Raw genomic sequence first — 18695 nt, forward strand, 5'->3', positions numbered from 1 at the left:
TCACGCTGATGAAGGCACTAGAGCCCCAAACTAGAGCTGGTCTGCTGGACTCAGTTTAGTTTCAATCACGCTGATGAAGGCACTAGAGCCCCAAACTAGAGCTGGTCTGCTGGACTCAGTTTAGTTTCAATCACGCTGATGAAGGCACTAGAGCCCCAAACTAGAGCTGGTCTGCTGGACTCAGTTCAGTTTCAATCACTCTGATGAAGGCACTAGAGCCCCAAACTAGAGCTGGTCTGCTGGACTCAGTTTAGTTTCAATCACGCTGATGAAGGCACTAGAGCCCCAAACTAGAGCTGGTCTGCTGGACTCAGTTCAGTTTCAATCACTCTGATGAAGGCACTAGAGCCCCAAACTAGAGCTGGTCTGCTGGACTCAGTTTAGTTTCAATCACGCTGATGAAGGCACTAGAGCCCCAAACTAGAGCTGGTCTGCTGGACTCAGTTTAGTTTCAATCACGCTGATGAAGTCACTAGAGCCCCAAACTAGAGCTGGTCTGCTGGACTCAGTTCAGTTTCAATCACTCTGATGAAGGCACTAGAGCCCCAAACTAGAGCTGGTCTGCTGGACTCAGTTTAGTTTCAATCACGCTGATGAAGGCACTAGAGCCCCAAACTAGAGCTGGTCTGCTGGACTCAGTTTAGTTTCAATCACGCTGATGAAGGCACTAGAGCCCCAAACTAGAGCTGGTCTGCTGGACTCAGTTTAGTTTCAATCACTCTGATGAAGGCACTAGAGCCCCAAACTAGAGCTGGTCTGCTGGACTCAGTTTAGTTTCAATCACGCTGATGAAGGCACTAGAGCCCCAAACTAGAGCTGGTCTGCTGGACTCAGTTTAGTTTCAATCATGCTGATGAAGGCACTAGAGCCCCAAACTAGAGCTGGTCTGCTGGACTCAGTTTAGTTTCAATCACGCTGATGAAGGCACTAGAGCCCCAAACTAGAGCTGGTCTGCTGGACTCAGTTTAGTTTCAATCACGCTGATGAAGGCACTAAGCCCCAAACTAGAGCTGGTCTGCTGGACTCAGTTTAGTTTCAATCACGCTGATGAAGGCACTAGAGCCCCAAACTAGAGCTGGTCTGCTGGACTCAGTTTAGTTTCAATCACGCTGATGAAGGCACTAGAGCCCCAAACTAGAGCTGGTCTGCTGGGCTCAGTTTAGTTTCAATCACGCTGATGAAGGCACTAGAGCCCCAAACTAGAGCTGGTCTGCTGGACTCAGTTTAGTTTCAATCACGCTGATGAAGGCACTAGAGCCCCAAACTAGAGCTGGTCTGCTGGACTCAGTTTAGTTTCAGTTTGTGATTTGTTTTCTCAGGTTGGATGAAGATGGGAAGGTCTTGACTCCTGAGGAGTTGCTGTACAGGGTACGTGTTGGGTGTTGCATTGAAACATGTTGCTATTCTTTAGATCTAACTGAACAGCTCCCTTTCATTATGTAGGTCTGATCGGTGCAGTTTTGAAAGACGCACGTGTTTTTAGCAAACGTTTCGTTTTCTAACCCTAGCTGGTAGTTCGCCGGCTTCATCTGTTTGTGCAAGCTGTGATTTCAGATAGAGTCGCACTTCATAGGTCTCTCTCTGTCTCTCTCTGTCTCTCTCTGTCTCTCTCTCTCTCAATTTTCAATTCAATTCAATTCAAAGTGCTTTATTGGCATGACTTATTTTTTCCACAGTGTTGCCAAAGCAAATACATACATATTATGAACAGATGCATATATATACAAACAAGGAACAATGGTAACAAAATAATAATAAATAAAATAGAAGATAAATAATAGTAATACAGAAATTGAAATATTGAAATAATAATATTGAAACTATTAAATTGTGCCGTCACTGCGTGCCCCTCAGGTTGTGGCAGGTGGCTACATATCTGGCAGCCAGTGGAGCTGTGTGTCCCTCCCCTAGGAGGACAGCAAGTTTCTCTGAGTCTGCCATTTGTCTGAAAAGAGGATATTTTTCTTGTATTTTAATGAAGAATGATTCTCTGATATGGCTGTATTTTATACAGTGTAGGAGAAAGTGCATCTCAGTTTCCACCTCTCCTGTCTCGCAGTGACCACAGAGCCGATCTTCTCTGGGCAGCCAGGTCTGCCTGTGTCTGCCTGTCTCTATGGCCAGGCTGTGGTCACTGAGCCTGTACTTGGTCAGGATCTGTCTCTGCTTCGTATCTCTGACAGTGGAGAGATACTCTGCTAGGCTGTAGTTTCTTTTTAGGGCCCGATAGCAATCAAGTTTATTTTGGGATTTTATTTCTGTGTCCCAGTGTTCCAGATAAGAGTTTTTGGTTTGTTTTATAATTTGGTTTACTCTGATTGGGGGCTGGTAAGCAGTGCTGACCTGAAGCTGGTTGGAGTTAGTATTGGAGGGGGACAGTGTGATGAGCTTCAAAGCCAGCTGGCATAGGGGACTCTTTTCAGGGCTGAGCTCTTGGGTCTGGAGGGCCTTGTACTGGAGTGAGTCAGGTTCACTTTTTTCAAGGTGCAACCAGAATTTGAGTGCTCTTTTCTTTATATTAATAAGAGCTGGGTATCGGCCTAATTCTGCCCTGCATGCGTGGTTTGGTGTATTTCTTTGCACCTGCAGTGTATTCTTGTAAAGTTCAGCATGCAGGGTTTCGATTGGGTGTTTGTCCCATGTAGTGTAGTCTTGTTGACTGAGTGGACCCCATACCTCACTTCCATACAGCGCAATGGGCTGGATAACACTGTCAATTAATTTTAGCCAGATTTTGACAGGTATATTGATTTTATAGAATCTCCTTTTGATGGCATAAAAAGCTCTGAGTGCTTTTGCTTTTAGTGCATTCACTGCCAGGTTAAAACTGCCTGACGCACTGATGGTCAGACCCAGGTAAGTGTAGCTGGTGCTGTGCTCTAGGGTGGTGTTGCCGAGTGTAAAGTGATATCTGTTTCCCTGAGATCTGGCCTTTTTATGAAAAATCATTATATTGGTCTTTTTGAGGTTTACTGCCAGGGCCCAGGACTGACAGTACTGCTCTAGCAGTGCCAGGCTCTGCTGCAGCCCCTGCTCTGTGGGTGACAGCAGGACCAGGTCATCTGCGTAGAGCAGGAACTTGACTTCAGTGTCATGTAATATGAGGCCAGGGGCTGCAGACCGTTCCAACATCGTTGCTAACTCATTGATGTAAATATTGAACAGTGTTGGACTCAGACTGCAGCCCTGCCTCACCCCCCGCCCCTGAGTGAAGAAATCTGTCCTTTTGTTGGCAATTTTTACTGCACATTTGTTTTCTGTGTACATTGATTTTATTATATCATAGACTTTACCCCCTACACCACTTTGAAGAATTCTATAATATAAACCTTCATGCCAAATTGAATCAAAGGCTTTTTTAAAGTCAATGAAGCAGGCGAAAATTTTGCCTTTACTTTTTTGGTGTACATGTTTATCTATTAGGGTGTGCAGGGTGTAAATATGGTCAGTTGTGCGATGGTTTGGTAGGAATCCAATCTGACTCTTACTCAGGACATTGTGTTCGGTAAGGAAGGCCAGTATCCGGGCGTTAATGATACTGCAGAACACCTTCCCCAGATTACTGCTCACACAGATGCCCCGGTAGTTGTTTGGGTCGAATTTGTCTCCACTCTTGTGAATTGGGGATATAAGCCCTTGGTTCCAGATGTCAGGGAAGTAACCAGTACTTAGTACCATGTTGAACAATTTAAGCATTGCCTCCTGTAATTTAGGGCTGCTGTGTTTTAGCATCTCAGTACAGATGCTGTCAGGGCCGCAGGCTTTTCCAGGTTTAAGTGCCACATTAAGTGCCACAATTGTTCCACATTTCCCAGAACTGGTTTTTGTCGACAGCTTGTTCTATGTCAGTGAGGGTTTTGTTGATGTGTTTTTGTTTTTTCTGTGTCAGGGTGTGTTTGTAGTATTTGAGGGTCTCACAGTACCTCCGGCGTAAATCTGGGTTTTCTCTCTCTCTCTCTCTCTCTGCTGTCTGACTCTTTTCTTTCTCTCTCCTGTGACTTTATCCTCTTTATCCTCTCTCTCTCTCCAATCTGTCTGTCTGTCTCTCTGTCCTCTCTCTCTCTCTCTCCAGTCTACATCTGTCCTCTCTCTCTCTCTCCTCCGTGTCTCTGTCCTCTCTCTCTCTCGTCTCTCTGTCCTCTCTCTCTCCAGTCTGTCTGTCCTCTCTCTCTCCTCCGTGTCTCTGTCCTCTCTCTCTCTCTCCAGTCTGCATCTGTCCTCTCTCTCTCTCCTCCGTGTCTCTGTCCTCTCTCTCTCTCTCGTCTCTCTGTCCTCTCTCTCTCTCTCCAGTCTGTGTCTGTCCTCTCTCTCTCTCCTCCGTATCTCTGTCCTCTCTCTCTCTCCAGTCTGTGTCTGTCCTCTCTCTCTCTCTCCTCCGTGTCTCTGTCCTCTCTCTCTCTCTCATCTCTCTGTCCTCTCTCTCTCTCTCCAGTCTGTGTCTGTCCTCTCTCTCTCTCCTCCGTGTCTCTGTCCTCTCTCTCTCTCTCCAGTCTGTGTCTGTCCTCTCTCTCGTCTCTCTGTCCTCTCTCTCTCTCTCCAGTCTGCATCTGTCCTCTCTCTCTCTCCTCTGTGTCTCTGTCCTCTCTCTCTCCTCCGTGTCTCTGTCCTCTCTCTCTCTCCTCCGTGTCTCTGTCCTCTCTCTCTCCTCCGTGTCTCTGTCCTCTCTCTCTCTCTCCTCCGTGTCTCTGTCCTCTCTCTCTCCTCCGTGTCTCTGTCCTCTCTCTCTCTCTCCTCCGTGTCTCTCTGTCCTCTCTCTCTCCGACTCTCCTTTCAAATTCAGAGTGCTTTATTGGCATGCCCAATACACAGTATTGCCAAAGTAATGATGACAGATTTTCATCTTTTACATCAAACAATTAACATTTAAAACACATTTACAATTAAATATTACAACAAAAACCAAGTCAAACAAAAATAACAGTATATATAAACAAACCACGACAATAACTCTCTCCTCTTTCTCCTCTGTGTGACTCTCTCCTCTCCCTCCCTCTCCTATCTGTGTCTCTCTCTCCCTCTCCTAACTCTCTCCTCTTTCTCCTCTGTGTGACTCTCTCCTCTCCCTCCCTCTCCTATCTGTGTCTCTCTCTCCCTCTCCTAACTCTCTCCTCTTTCTCCTCTCTGTGTGACTCTCTCCTCTCCCTCTCCTAACTCTCTCCTCTTTCTCCTCTGTGTGACTCTCCTCCTCTCCCTCCCTCTCCTATCTGTGTCTCTCTCTCCCTCTCCTAACTCTCTCCTCTTTCTCCTCTCTGTGTGACTCTCTCCTCTCCCTCTCCTAACTCTCTCCTCTTTCTCCTCTCTGTGTGACTCTCTCCTCTTCCTCTCCTAACTATCTCCTCTGTGTGACTCTCCTCCTCTCCCTCCCTCTCCTATCTGTGTCTCTCTCTCCCTCTCCTAACTCTCTCCTCTGTGTGACTCTCTCTCCCCCCTAACTCTCCTGTCTGATCGTCTCTCTCTCTCTCTCTCTCTCTCTCTCTCTCTCTCTCTCTCTCTCTCTCTCCTTCTCCCTCTCTCCAGGCTGTCCAGTCTATCAATATGAGTCACGATGCAGCACAAAGTCAGATGGACGTCAAATTCAGATCTCTGATCTGCGTGGGACTAAAGTAAGTAAACCATCCTCCCCCCCTCCCCCCCACGCACCCACACACGCACCCGCACACGCACACGCACACGCACACGCACACGCACACAAACCCACACACTCCCTTCCATAATGTCTTTCTTTATTCAATGACAGTAACTTCAGTAGCACGGTAGTGACATCTAGTGGTAAGATTTGCTAACTGCAGTCTTTCAAAATCTTCCTTCAAGCGTTCGTGATTAGTAGAAAAATTGCCCAGGTGGCCCTCGAGAGCGGACCTGGGAGTCGGACACGGCTGTAATCGTGTGATTTAGTATTTAATTGCAATCGCAGTGTAATTGTAGCGTTAGTTTGAATCTTGTCACACCTGTGTAACTAACTGTAATCCTCCTGTCTCGCTGCTCGATTGCAGTTACACATTTGTTTGTTTGTTGTTGTTCTTGTGTTTATTTGTTCTCCTGCATGTTTTGTGTATTTCTGCTTGTGATTGTGTTTTTGCTGCCGGGTTGCTTTGGAATAAATCTAATTGCAGGTATTCTCACAATTACAATGTTACAGCAGTGTTGTTTGATGAAATTGCAATTAGAATGAGAATTTTGTTCCATTTAAAATCTCAACTCTCTCTCCTTCCCCCTCCTTCCACCCCCTCCTCTCTCCCTCTCCCCTCTCTCCTTCTCTCTCCTGTGCCTCCCTCCATATCATTCTGGTCCCTCATCTCCTCCTTCTCCCCTCTACCCTCCCACCTCTCCTCCATCTCCCCTCCCTCCTCTCCTGCCCCTCCCTCCTTATCACTCCCCCCCCTCCCTCCCTCCCTCCATCACTCCTCTTCTCCTGCCCCTCCCTCCTTATCACTCCCCCTCCTTCCTCTCTCCCCCTCCTCTCCCCCCTCCCTCCCACTCTCCCCTCTCTTTCTCTCCTCCTCCTCTCCCTATCTCTCTCCCCTCTCCCCTCTCTCTCTCCTCCTCCTCTCCCTATCTCTCTCTCCCCTCTCCCCACTCCCTTCCCTCCTCCTCTCCTCCTCCTCTCCCCCCTCTCTCTCCTCCTCTCTCCCTCTCTCTCCCCTTCTCCCTCCCTCTTTCTCCTCCTCTCTCTCCTCCTCTTCTCCCTCTCTCTCCTCCTCTCTACCCCCTCATCTCTCTCCCCGTCTCTCTCCTCCCTCTCTCCCTCTCTCCTCCTCTCCCTCCCTCTCTCCCTCTCCCCCTCATCTCTCTCCCCCTCTCTCTCCTCCCTCTATCTCTCCCTCATCTCTCTGCCCCTCCCCTCTTCTCCCCCCCTCCCCCCCTCCTCTCTCTGCCCCTCCCCTCTCCTCCCTCCCTCTCTCTCCCTCTCTCAGTGAGCAGGTTCTTCACCTGTGGCTCGAGGTTCTGTGCTCCAGTGTGCCGAGCGTAGAGAAGTGGTACCAGCCCTGGTCCTTCCTGAGAAGCCCGGGCTGGGTCCAGATCAAGTGTGAGCTCAGGTACTGAATATCATCATTAAATAGGGAGGCTTGCTGGTCCCAGCGGTTAGAGAAAGAGGGTCTCGATACCAGGAGGTTCAAATCCCAGCTCAGCCACTGACTCCCTGTGTGTGTGTGTGTGTGTGTGTGTGTGTGTGTGTGTGACCCTGAGCGAGTCGCTTCACCTCCTTGTGCTCCGTCCTTCGGATGAGACGTCAAACAAACGAGCTCCTATTGGAAGTGACTCTGCAGCAGCCACTGACTCCCTGTGTGCGTGTGTGTGTGTGTGTGTGTGTGTGTGTGTGTGTGTGTGTGTGTGTGTGTGTGTGTGTGTGTGACCCTGAGCGAGTCGCTTCACCTCCTTGTGCTCCGTCCTTCGGATGAGACGTCAAACAAACGAGCTCCTATTGGAAGTGACTCTGCAGCAGCCACTGACTCCCTGTGTGTGTGTGTGTGTGTGTGTGTGTGTGTGTGTGACCCTGAGCGAGTCGCTTCACCTCCTTGTGCTCCGTCCTTCGGATGAGACGTCAAACAAACGAGCTCCTATTGGAAGTGACTCTGCAGCAGCAGCAGCAGTTGTTGATGATGCAGAGTTCACCCTCCTAGTCTCTGGAAGTCGCTTTGGAGAAAAAGCCTCCTTCTGAACGACTCATTAATAATAATAATAATAATAATAATAATAATAACACAGATTGTTATTGTTGATCGTCAATAATAATTGTTTTAACGAGGGACACCTTTGCTGTGATTTAATTAACATGTTTTATTCAGTTTAATTAACGGCCATTAGAATCTCTCTGTTTGAAATTTTTAGTTTTTTTGCCGGTTCTTTTCAGAGTGCTGTCCAAGTTCGCCTTCAGCCTTTCGCAAGACTATGAGCTGCAGACAAAAAACGAGGTGAGATCTATTCAAAACAGCCTTTGCCAGCCTCTGAACACTGAAAACTACAGCTCCCAGCACCCCTCACTGTGGCTGCTGGTGCTGAAGCATGCTGGGAGCTGTAGTTTATTATTGTGGTTCATCTCCCACCTTCATTATCCAGAAAGTCAAATTGACTGCAGCACATAAATAACTACAAATCCCAGCATCCTTCACTGTGGTTGCTGGAAGCTGTAGGTTTTTAATTATTTTCCCTTACATTTGTGTACTGGCGTCAATTTTGACTTTCTGGATCCAGAACTACAGCTCCCAGCATCCCTCGCTTTGGCTGCCGGTGCTGAAGCATGCTGGGAACTGTAGTTTAATTCTGGGTTCCTCCCTTACATTGTGTACTGGAGTCAATTTTGACTTTCTGGATCCAGAACTACAGCTCCCAGCATCCCTCGCTTTGGCTGCCGGTGCTGAAGCATGCTGGGAGCTGTAGTTTTTGACTCTAGGATCCTAATGAAGTCCTGTTTGTCTGTGTCTGTTCATTCATTCATTCATTCGTGTGTGCCTCTGTCACTGACGCTGTGTATCCCCATCATCCTTCAGCGCGCCCCATTGTTGAAATCGGGAGTAGTGGACATGCTGGTCACCCACCACCTGTTCAGTTGGGACCTCTAGGTACGCCCTGTAACCTTAGCAACACCGTAGCAACACTGTAGGTGAGGGGGCTGGTGCATCTCATTCCTCTGTTTCGTTTTATAAAGGGGGTGTGTCTTATTGTTAGACTCCTTGAGAAACCAGCAACAGATCAGCCTGCTGTGCAGCGGGAGTCTGATTCCCCTCCCTGGTCTCATAAGACACACCTGAGCTTGTTACCTTTGCACTGTGTGGATAATCACTCTCGGAGCGCCAGACGCTTCCCTCAGTGCTTTAAAATCCTCTATTAAAACCAGACGCTTCCCTCTGTGCTGTAAAATCCTCTATTAAAACCAGTCGCTTCCCTCTGTGCTGTAAAATCCTCTATTAAAACCAGACACTTCCCTCTGTGCTGTAAAATCCTCTATTAAAACCAGTCGCTTCCCTCAGTGCTGTAAAATCCTCTAATTAACCGTGGAGCTTCCCTCGGTGCTGTGAAACGCTCTAATTAACCGTGGTGCTTCTCTGTGTTGTAAAATGCTCTTGTAAAACCCAGACACTTCCCTCTGTGCTGTAAAATCCTCTATTAAAACCAGACGCTTCCCTTAGTGCTGTGAAATCCTCTATTAAAACCAGACTCTTCCCTCAGTGCTGTAAAATCCTCTATTAAAACCAGACGCTTCTCTCAGTGCTGTGAAATCCTCTATTTAAACCAGACACTTCCCTCTGTGCTGTAAAATCCTCTATTAAAACCAGACGCATCCCTCAGTGCTGTGAAACGCTCTATTAAAACCAGACGCATCCCTCAGTGCTGTGAAACGCTCTATTAAAACCAGACGCATCCCTCAGTGCTGTGAAATCCTCTATTAAAACCAGACGCTTCCCTCAGTGCTGTGAAATCCCCTATTAAAAGCAGACGCTTCCCTCAGTGCTGTAAAATCCTCTATTAAAAGCAGATGCTTCCCTCTGTGCTGTAAAATCCTCTATTAAAAGCAGACGCTTCCCTCTGTGCTGTGAAACGCTCTATTAAAACCAGATGCTTCTCTCAGTGCTGTAAAATCCCCTATTAAAACCAGACACTTCTCTCAGTGCTGTAAAATCCTCTATTAAAAGCAGACGCTTCCCTCTGTGCTGTGAAACGCTCTATTAAAACCAGACGCTTCTCTCAGTGCTGTAAAATCCCCTATTAAAACCAGACGCTTTTCTCAGTGCTGTGAAATCCTCTATTAAAACCAGACGCTTCTCTCAGTGCTGTAAAATCCTCTATTAAAACCAGACGCTTTTCTCAGTGTTGTGAAATCCTCTATTAAAACCAGACGCTTTTCTCAGTGCTGTGAAATCCTCTATTAAAACCAGACGCTTCTCTCAGTGTTACGAAATCCTCTATTAAAACCAGACGCTTCTCTCTGTGCTGTAAAATCCTCTATTAAAACCAGACGCTTCTCTCAGTGCTGTGAAATCCTCTATTAAAACCAGATGCTTCTCTCAGTGCTACGAAATCCTCTATTAAAACCAGACGCTTCTCTCAGTGCTACGAAATCCTCTATTAAAACCAGACGCATCCCTCAGTGCTGTAAAATCCTCTATTAAAACCAGACGCTTCCCTCAGTGCTGTGAAATCCTCTATTAAAACCAGACGCTTCTCTCAGTGCTGTAAAATCCTCTATTGAAACCAGACGCTTCTCTCAGTGCTGTAAAATCCTCTATTAAAACCAGACGTTTCTCTCAGTGCTGTAAAATCCTCTATTAAAACCAGACGCTTCTCTCAGTGCTGTGAAATCCTCTATTAAAACCAGACGCTTTTCTCAGTGCTGTGAAATCCTCTATTAAAACCAGACGCTTCTCTCAGTGTTACGAAATCCTCTATTAAAACCAGACGCTTCTCTCTGTGCTGTAAAATCCTCTATTAAAACCAGACGCTTCTCTCAGTGCTGTGAAATCCTCTATTAAAACCAGATGCTTCTCTCAGTGCTACGAAATCCTCTATTAAAACCAGACGCTTCTCTCAGTGCTACGAAATCCTCTATTAAAACCAGACGCATCCCTCAGTGCTGTAAAATCCTCTATTAAAACCAGACGCTTCCCTCAGTGCTGTGAAATCCTCTATTAAAACCAGACGCTTCTCTCAGTGCTGTAAAATCCTCTATTGAAACCAGACGCTTCTCTCAGTGCTGTAAAATCCTCTATTAAAACCAGACGTTTCTCTCAGTGCTGTAAAATCCTCTATTAAAACCAGACGCTTCCCTCAGTGCTGTAAAATCCTCTATTAAAACCAGACGCTTCTCTGTGAAACGCTCTAATTAACCGTGGAGCTCCCCTCAGTGCTGTGAAACGCTCTTGTAAAACCAGACGCTTCTCTCAGTGCTTGACGTTGCTAATTTTTTTTTTTTTTTAACAGGAAAAGGTGAGGCAGCCTCTGAAAGACGGTGTTCAGGACATGCTGGTGAAACACCACCTGTTCAGCTGGGACATCGACGGATAAACCGGACGAACAACACCGAAACAAATAAACCACAAACAAAATGACTTCCTGTGTCACGGGTCAACTTCACTCCCATTCAGACCTTCAGAAAGAGGGAGAACAACAAACAGAATCAAGCAGACAAGCATTCGGGCTCTCGTGCCTTTTATCAGCGTTCTGAAGAAGTCACTAGAGCCCCAAACTAGAGCTGGTCTGCTGGACTCAGTTTAGTTTCAATCACGCTGATGAAGGCACTAGAGCCCCAAACTAGAGCTGGTCTGCTGGACTCAGTTTAGTTTCAGTCACGCTGATGAAGGCACTAGAGCCCCAAACTAGAGCTGGTCTGCTGGACTCAGTTTAGTTTCAGTCACGCTGATGAAGGCACTAGAGCCCCACACTAGAGCTGGTCTGCTGGACTCAGTTTAGTTTCAGTCACGCTGATGAAGGCACTAGAGCCCCAAACTAGAGCTGGTCTGCTGGACTCAGTTTAGTTTCAATCACGCTGATGAAGGCACTAGAGCCCCAAACTAGAGCTGGTCTGCTGGACTCAGTTTAGTTTCAATCACGCTGATGAAGGCACTAGAGCCCCTCTCTGATAATATGATTGTAAGATACACAAAACCTAAGAAATTATTTCAATTTTTTTCAGATATATTTGACCACTAAATTGATTGTTAAAATAAGTAATATATATATATATATATATATATAAAGAAATTAATGTGTGTAAATGTGTGGGTTTTTGTAAGATTACATTTTCTGTGCTTCGTTCTTTATATCATATGAACATGTAAAAATAACCCCCCCCCCCCCGCCCCAAAAAAATTAAATAATTATATTCCTTCATATTTTGTTTCACAAGACATATCATTTTAGTTTCGTGGTGTGTGTGTCGTTGAATTTACACTGAAGACGCTGAGAGAGACTTCTAGTGGAAACGTTTGCCATTGAATTTACACTGAAGACGCTGAGAGAGACTTCTAGAGGAAACGTTTGCCATTGAATTTACACTGAAGACGCTGAGAGAGACTTCTAGTGGAAACGTTTGCCATTGAATTTACACTGAAGACGCTGAGAAAGACTTCTAGTGGAAACGTTTGCCATTGAATTTACACTGAAGACGCTGAGAGAGACTTCTAGTGGAAACGTTTGCCATTGAATTTACACTGAAGACGCTGAGAGAGACTTCTAGCGGAAACGTTTGCCATTGAATTTACACTGAAGACGCTGAGAGAGACTTCTAGCAGAAACGTTTGCCATTGAATTTACACTGAAGACGCTGAGAGAGACTTCTAGCGGAAACGTTTGCCATTGAATTTACACTGAAGACGCTGAGAGAGACTTCTAGTGGAAATGTTTGCCATTGAATTTACACATTTGGCTATTTCTTGGTTTGTACTGAAATTTCACCCCTAAAAAAAAGACTTCAGACAAAGACAGCTGTTGGTTTCTGATAGATTTTATTTTAAACTTTTTTTTTTTTTTTAACAAACACAAGTCTAGGAAGCAGGTCGTCCATTTTCAATATTTTTTTTTCAAAAATAAAATCATGCAGTTCTTCCACCATGCCTCCCATCTCTCAAAAAAAAAAAACAGCAAGGAAGCTAGAAATGTTATTTTGTGATTTTTCTGATTTTTGATATTGCCGTGGCAACGGCGTTTACGGGGGGGGCGGGAATGTGGATTTTCCTGTCCTGCAGCTGACAGCAGCCAAATAATTTCAAATCCTTCTCATCAACATTCATCAGCCAGTAGATCAACATTCAGGGCTGGGAATCAGACTCCCGCTGCACAGCAGTGTGATCCAGTCCTGGTTTCACTAGGAGTTTAATAATAAGACACATCTGAGCTTGTTAGCTAGACACACTGGGGGCTGATCAAGCTGGTAGCAGTAAAACCTGGACTGGATCACACTGCTGTGCGATAGGAGTCTGATTCCCAGCCCTGAGACGTTATTTAAATAATATAAAACAGTGGGGAGGGGTAAGGTTTAAGTTTTTAAAAAATAAATCGAAAAATTGCCTTTTTGAAAAACATCTTTAGTTCTGCCTCCACGGTTTTCCTTTTTAGAACGGTTTGAGTTTCTCCTCTGTATCTTCCTCTAGTCGGGTTGCTGCCAACTGCCTGTGTTACAGTTAAAAGGGTCCCCCCTCCCCCTCAGATTCTCACAAGGCGGGATTTATTTTGCCCCCCCCCCCCCCCCACCTCCCCAGTTTTAAAAATCACGCTCTCAAAAAAAAAAAAAAAAACAGCAGAACTGACGGCACACCGCGACTGGGGAAAAAATATATATATATGAAAAAATGTTATTAAAAAAAGAATTTTAAGAAATGTTAACAGAAAAAAAAATCTGTAACTTCAGAACTCCACTGTATAAAAACCAACAGAAAATCACTTTGTGTTTTAAAGATATTTCAAGACTCCCCTCATCATTGGATAGTCAAACTTTATTTTCTCTTAAGGAAGGAGGGAGGGAGGGGAAGGAGGGAGGGATGGAGAGAAGGAGAGGAAGGAGGGAGAGAGAGGAGGGGAAGGAGGGAGAGAAGGAGGGGAAGGAGGGAGAGAAGGAGGGGAAGGAGAGAGAGGAGGGAGGGAGAAAAGGAGGGAGGGAGAGGAGAAAAGGAGGGAAAGGAGAGGAGAAAAGGAGGGGAAGGAGGGAGGGAGAGAAGGAGGGAAGGAGGGGAAGGAGGGAGAGGAGGGAGGGAGGGAGGGAGGAGGAGGGAGAGCAGGAGAGAAGGAGGGGAGGGAGGGAGGGAGAAAAGGAGGGAGGGAGGAGGGGAAGGAGGGAGGGAGGGAGAGAAGGAGGGAGAGAAGGAGAGAGAGGAGGAGGGAGAGCGGGAGAGAAGGAGGGGAAGGAGGGAGGGAGAGGAGGAGGGAGGGAGTCTTGTTAATGCTTCTGATCTTAATGCTTGTTTATAAACCCTGCTGTCGCCCTCGTTTTTACACCAAAATAAGTCCTGTGTTGCCAGTCCTGTTGGTTTATATTCCCCCTCCGATAACTAAACCATTTTAGAAAAATGATCAGGAGCCAGGAGTTTGAGCAGGGTTACAAACTCACACTAGCCCTGCTGCTGCTGCTGCACCCAGTCCTGGGGTTCAGAGCTCCCCTCAATGAAGTCTAGTATTATTAATATTGAAATGATCAGGAGCCAGGAGTTTGAGCAGGGTTACAAACTCACACTAGCCCTGCTGCTGCTGCTGCTGCTGCACCCAGTCCTGGGGTTCAGAGCTCCCCTCAATGAAGTCTAGTATTATTAATATTGAAATGATCAGGAGCCAGGAGTTTGAGCAGGGTTACAAACTCACACTAGCTCTGCTGCTGCTGCTGCTGCTGCACCCAGTCCTGGGGTTTCAGAACTCAATTTAGTCTCAAACTCCTGATTATCTCAATATTAATAATACTAGACTTCATTGAGGGGAGCTCTGAACCCCAGGACTGGGTGCAGCAAACAGTTTCTCTGTTTGTCTGTCTGTCTTTTTTCAACTATATACCTATGGTGTGTTTTTAGTCTGTGTTTAATTCAGTCCTCCACCTGCAGGGGGAGCTGTGGTGGTGCTGCTCAGGGACTTTGCTTTATGCCGCTGCCCTCCTCTCCTCCTGCGCCTCCTCCACTCTTTGGCTAAAATAAAATAAAAAAAACACAATAATTTAGCAATTTAACCAGTATTTTTAAGACAAAAGACAGTTCTGTGTGAATCCGTCTCAGTGTCTCACCGCTGCTGTGTTGGTCTCTGGGCTGGCTGGCCGGGCGGAGCCTAGCTGTGTGGTGGGAGTGTCCTCGGTGCTGGCCCCGCCCCCTGAGCCCCCAGGCCCCTCCTCTCTCCTGGCCGAGGGGGCGTGGCTCTTTTTGCTGGGCTGCATTTTGATTTGCTGTGGCTTGGAGTTCGACGGGGAGGTGTTGGCGGACTGAAGCAACTGGGAAAATCAAGAAATAACATGAGAGAGGGAGAGGGAGGAGGGAGGGAGAGGGAGGAGGGAGGGAGAGGGAGGGAGGAGGGAGGAGGGGAGGGGAGAGGAGAGGAGGGGAGACAGAGAGGGGAGAGGGAGGAGACAGGGAAGAGGGGGGAGAGGAGAGGGGGGAGAGGGGGAGGAGGGAAGGGGGGGAGAGAGGGAGAGGGAGGGAGGGAGGAGGGAGGAGGGGAGGGAGGGGGGAGGGAGGAGGAGAGGAGGGGAGAGAGGAGAGGAGGGGAGACAGAGAGGGGAGAGGGAGGAGACAGAGAGGGAAGAGGGAGGAGACAGAGAGGGGAGAGGGAGGAGACAGGGAAGAGGGGGGAGAGGAGAGGGGGGAGAGAGGGAGTAGACGGAGGGGGAGGGAGAGGGAAAGAGGGGGACGGAGGGAGAGAGGGAAAGAGGGAGGGGAGAGGGAGAGGGAGAGGAAGGGGGGGAGAGAGGAAGAGATGGAAGGAGGGAGGAGAGAGGGAGGAGAGAGGGAGAGGGAGAGAGGGGAGGAGGGGGAGTAGACAGAGAGGAGGAGGGGGGGAGAGGGGGGGGGAGGGGGTGAGAGAAAGGGAGGGGGAGGGAAGGAGAGGGAGGGAGAGGGGAGAGAGGAGGGAGGGGGGGAGGAGAGGGAGGGAGGGAGAGGGAGAGGGAGAGGGAGGGAGGGAGAGAGAAAGATAGATAGACAGAGACAGAGGGAGTGTTTGCAGTGGTTGTGTGTTACCGCGACGATGGTCCCCCACGGCCTTGGTCCTGCCCTCTCTGAAGACCAGCCTCTGGTCCCGGTGCAGGTATTCGGGGGTCTTGATGAAGCGGAAGTGGACGCTGGCCTTGTCTCCCGTGCGCAGGCAGTCTCTGTTCATGGACAGGATGGTGGCTGTCTGTCTGATACTACCACAGTGAACTGGAGAGAGAAAGGGAGGAGAGAGAGAGAGAGAGGGGGGAGAGAAAGGAGGGGGAGAGAGAGTAGAGGGGAGGGGGGAGAGAGAGAAAAGGCATTCTTAGTAACTTAAGCAATCGTACGTCAAATTTACACTGAAGACGCTGAGAGAGACTTCTAGTGGAAACGTTTGCCATTGAATTTACACTGAAGACGCTGAGAGAGACTTCTAGTGGAAACGTTTGCCATTGAATTTACACTGAAGACGCTGAGAAAGACTTCTAGTGGAAACGTTTTGCCATTGAATTTACACTGAAGACGCTGAGAGAGACTTCTAGTGGAAACGTTTGCCATTGAATTTACACTGAAGACGCTGAGAGAGACTTCTAGTGGAAATGTTTGCCATTGAATTTACACTGAAGACGCTGAGAGAGACTTCTAGTGGAAACGTTTGCCATTGAATTTACACTGAAGACGCTGAGAGAGACTTCTAGTGGAAACGTTTGCCATTGAATTTACACTGAAGACGCTGAGAAAGACTTCTAGTGGAAACGTTTGCCATTGAATTTACACTGAAGACGCTGAGAAACTCTCTCTCTCTCTCTCTCTCTCTCTCTCTCTCTCCCCCCCCCCCTCCCCTCTCACCCATGGCCTGGTATCGAGGGCTGATGGTTGTCGGGTGATGCAGGACCAGAATCTCCGCCTCAAACTCCCAGGAGGCCTGAGGGTTGAGCCGGGGAGAGACCATCACCATGCCCCTTCCGAATAGAGGAGCGCTTGATCTGAGGAGAGAGGGGAGAGATGGAGGGGAGAGAGAGAGATGGTAAAGAGAAAGAGGAGAAAGAAGAGAGGGGGAGGGAGAGATGGAGGGGAGGGGAGATGGAGGGGAGGGGGAGGGGAGATGGAGGGGAGAGAAAGGAGAGCAGAAAGGAGGAGAGGACAGGAGAGGAGAGAGAGGAATATGGCAGAGAGGATAGGAGAGAGAGAGGGGGAGGAGAGTGAGAGAGGAGAGAGAGAACATATTAACTAACAGAAGATACAGGTTCCACCAGACATATTAACTGAGAATATACCTGACCCCATCCCCCTTAGCACCCCATATCCCTGCTCTACACACCTACCCCCCTCCATCACCCCCCCTACCCCACCTCCGCCCCTCCCCTCCCCTCTCCCCCGGCCCCCTCCCCCCCGGCCCCTCCCCAGCCCCTCCCCTCTCTAGCCCCTCCCCTCCCCTCTCTAGCCCCTCCCCTCCCCTCTCCAGCTCCTCCCCTCTCCAGCCCTCAGCCCCTCTCACCTTCTTGAGTGAGAAGGAGAGGCGGTCTGCCCGCCCCGCACCTCCTTCACAGGCATGCGCTTCCTGTGGATGGATTTGACGGCGATGGGGTGGAAGTTCCCCAGGGGATCGGGACCGAGCAGCAGCACGTCATTGAGACGAATCAACCCACGCAGCGTGGTACCAGAGACCACGGTGCCCACACCCTGAAACACACACACAGAAACTGAGACACAGACACACACACACAAAGAGGCAGACAGACACACACAAAGGGACAGACACACACACAAAGGGACAGACAGACACACACAAAGAGACACACACACACGCACACACAGAGACAAACAGACACACATACACAGAGACTGAGACAGACACAGACACACACACATGCTCTGCAGCGAGAGACTGGATCGCAGAGCTCTGCAGCGAGAGACTGGATCGCAGAGCTCTGCAGCGAGAGACTGGATCGCAGAGGCTCTGCAGCGAGAGACTGGATCGCAGAGCTCTGCAGCGAGAGACTGGATCGCAGAGCTCTGCAGTGAGAGATTGAATCACAGAGCTCTGCAGTGAGAGATTGAATCACAGAGCTCTGCCGCGAGAGACTGGATCACAGAGCTCTGCAGTGAGAGATTGGATCACAGAGCTCTGCCGCGAGAGACTGGATCACAGAGCTCTGCAGTGAGAGATTGAATCACAGAGCTCTGCCGCGAGAGACTGGATCACAGAGCTCTGCAGCGAGAGATTGGATCACAGAGCTCTGCCGCGAGAGACTGGATCACAGAGCTCTGCAGTGGAGAGATTGAATCACAGAGCTCTGCCGCGAGAGACTGGATCACAGAGCTCTGCAGTGAGAGATTGGATCACAGAGCTCTGCCGCGAGAGACTGGATCACAGAGCTCTGCAGTGAGAGATTGAATCACAGAGCTCTGCCGCGAGAGACTGGATCACAGAGCTCTGCAGAGGGGGGTGTTACTGGACGGGACGGGGGGAGGTGACTCTCTCGTACCGGGACGGAGTAGGTGTCGTCGATCTGGAACTCCGGCCGGCTCCTCATCGCTGAAGGAGGTCCTGGAGGAGAGCAGGTTGAGGAACATCTTGAGAAGGTCCATGTTCTCACCGGTCACGTTGGAGATCTGGAATATCGGACACATCCTGGGGAAGAGACCGGAGAACCTCAGGACCACTCCCCCGTCTCATCCTCCCCCCGCCCCGCCCCCCCCGTGTTTATTCGGCACTTGTAGATCTCTTGCTCCGCCCCTCCTGCTCTGCTCTGGACCTGCCTGAGCTCAGCGTCGCGTTACTGGATCCTCAACGGACGCTGGAGAGAGAACTCGCTGCGATCCTGCCTCGCTGCCTCCTCCTTCATCTTGTATTCTAGCAGTGTTATGATTTGCACTGTGTTTCAATATGAATCTTGCATTGTAACCCTATGGGACTACAGCTCCCAGCATGCCTCTTCACCTGCGGCGGTGGCGAGGGATGCTGGGAGCTGTAGTTCTCTCACTGCGATGAGCTGTGCTCTTGTTGCACAGTGTATCTGTGCAGCCCTGGCTATGACTACAGCTCCCAGCATGCCTCTTCACCTGCGACGGTGGTGAGGGATGCTGGGAGCTGTAGTT

At 48.7% G+C, this 18695-nt stretch overlaps 1 protein-coding gene and 1 pseudogene across 1 annotated transcript in view; one reads left to right on the forward strand and one right to left on the reverse strand.

Moving 5' to 3' along the window:
- The window catches only part of LOC131727804 (small G protein signaling modulator 3-like), a gene marked incomplete at its 5' end in the record, with an annotated part of 16159 nt that extends 4474 nt beyond the window's left edge, over window positions 1–11685 (forward strand). The window contains 5 exon segments of the mRNA XM_059019081.1: window positions 1320–1368; window positions 5518–5603; window positions 6915–7037; window positions 7853–7913; window positions 10918–11685. Coding sequence (XP_058875064.1) covers window positions 1320–1368; window positions 5518–5603; window positions 6915–7037; window positions 7853–7913; window positions 10918–11001 — 403 coding nt within the window.
- Window positions 11686–13194: 1509 nt separating this feature from the next.
- LOC131727805 (GTP-binding protein 1-like) lies at window positions 13195–18261 on the reverse strand (annotated as a pseudogene).
- Window positions 18262–18695: the final 434 nt, after the last annotated feature.

Source organism: Acipenser ruthenus, unplaced genomic scaffold (assembly GCF_902713425.1).
Source record: "Acipenser ruthenus unplaced genomic scaffold, fAciRut3.2 maternal haplotype, whole genome shotgun sequence".
Lineage (NCBI taxonomy): Eukaryota > Metazoa > Chordata > Actinopteri > Acipenseriformes > Acipenseridae > Acipenser > Acipenser ruthenus.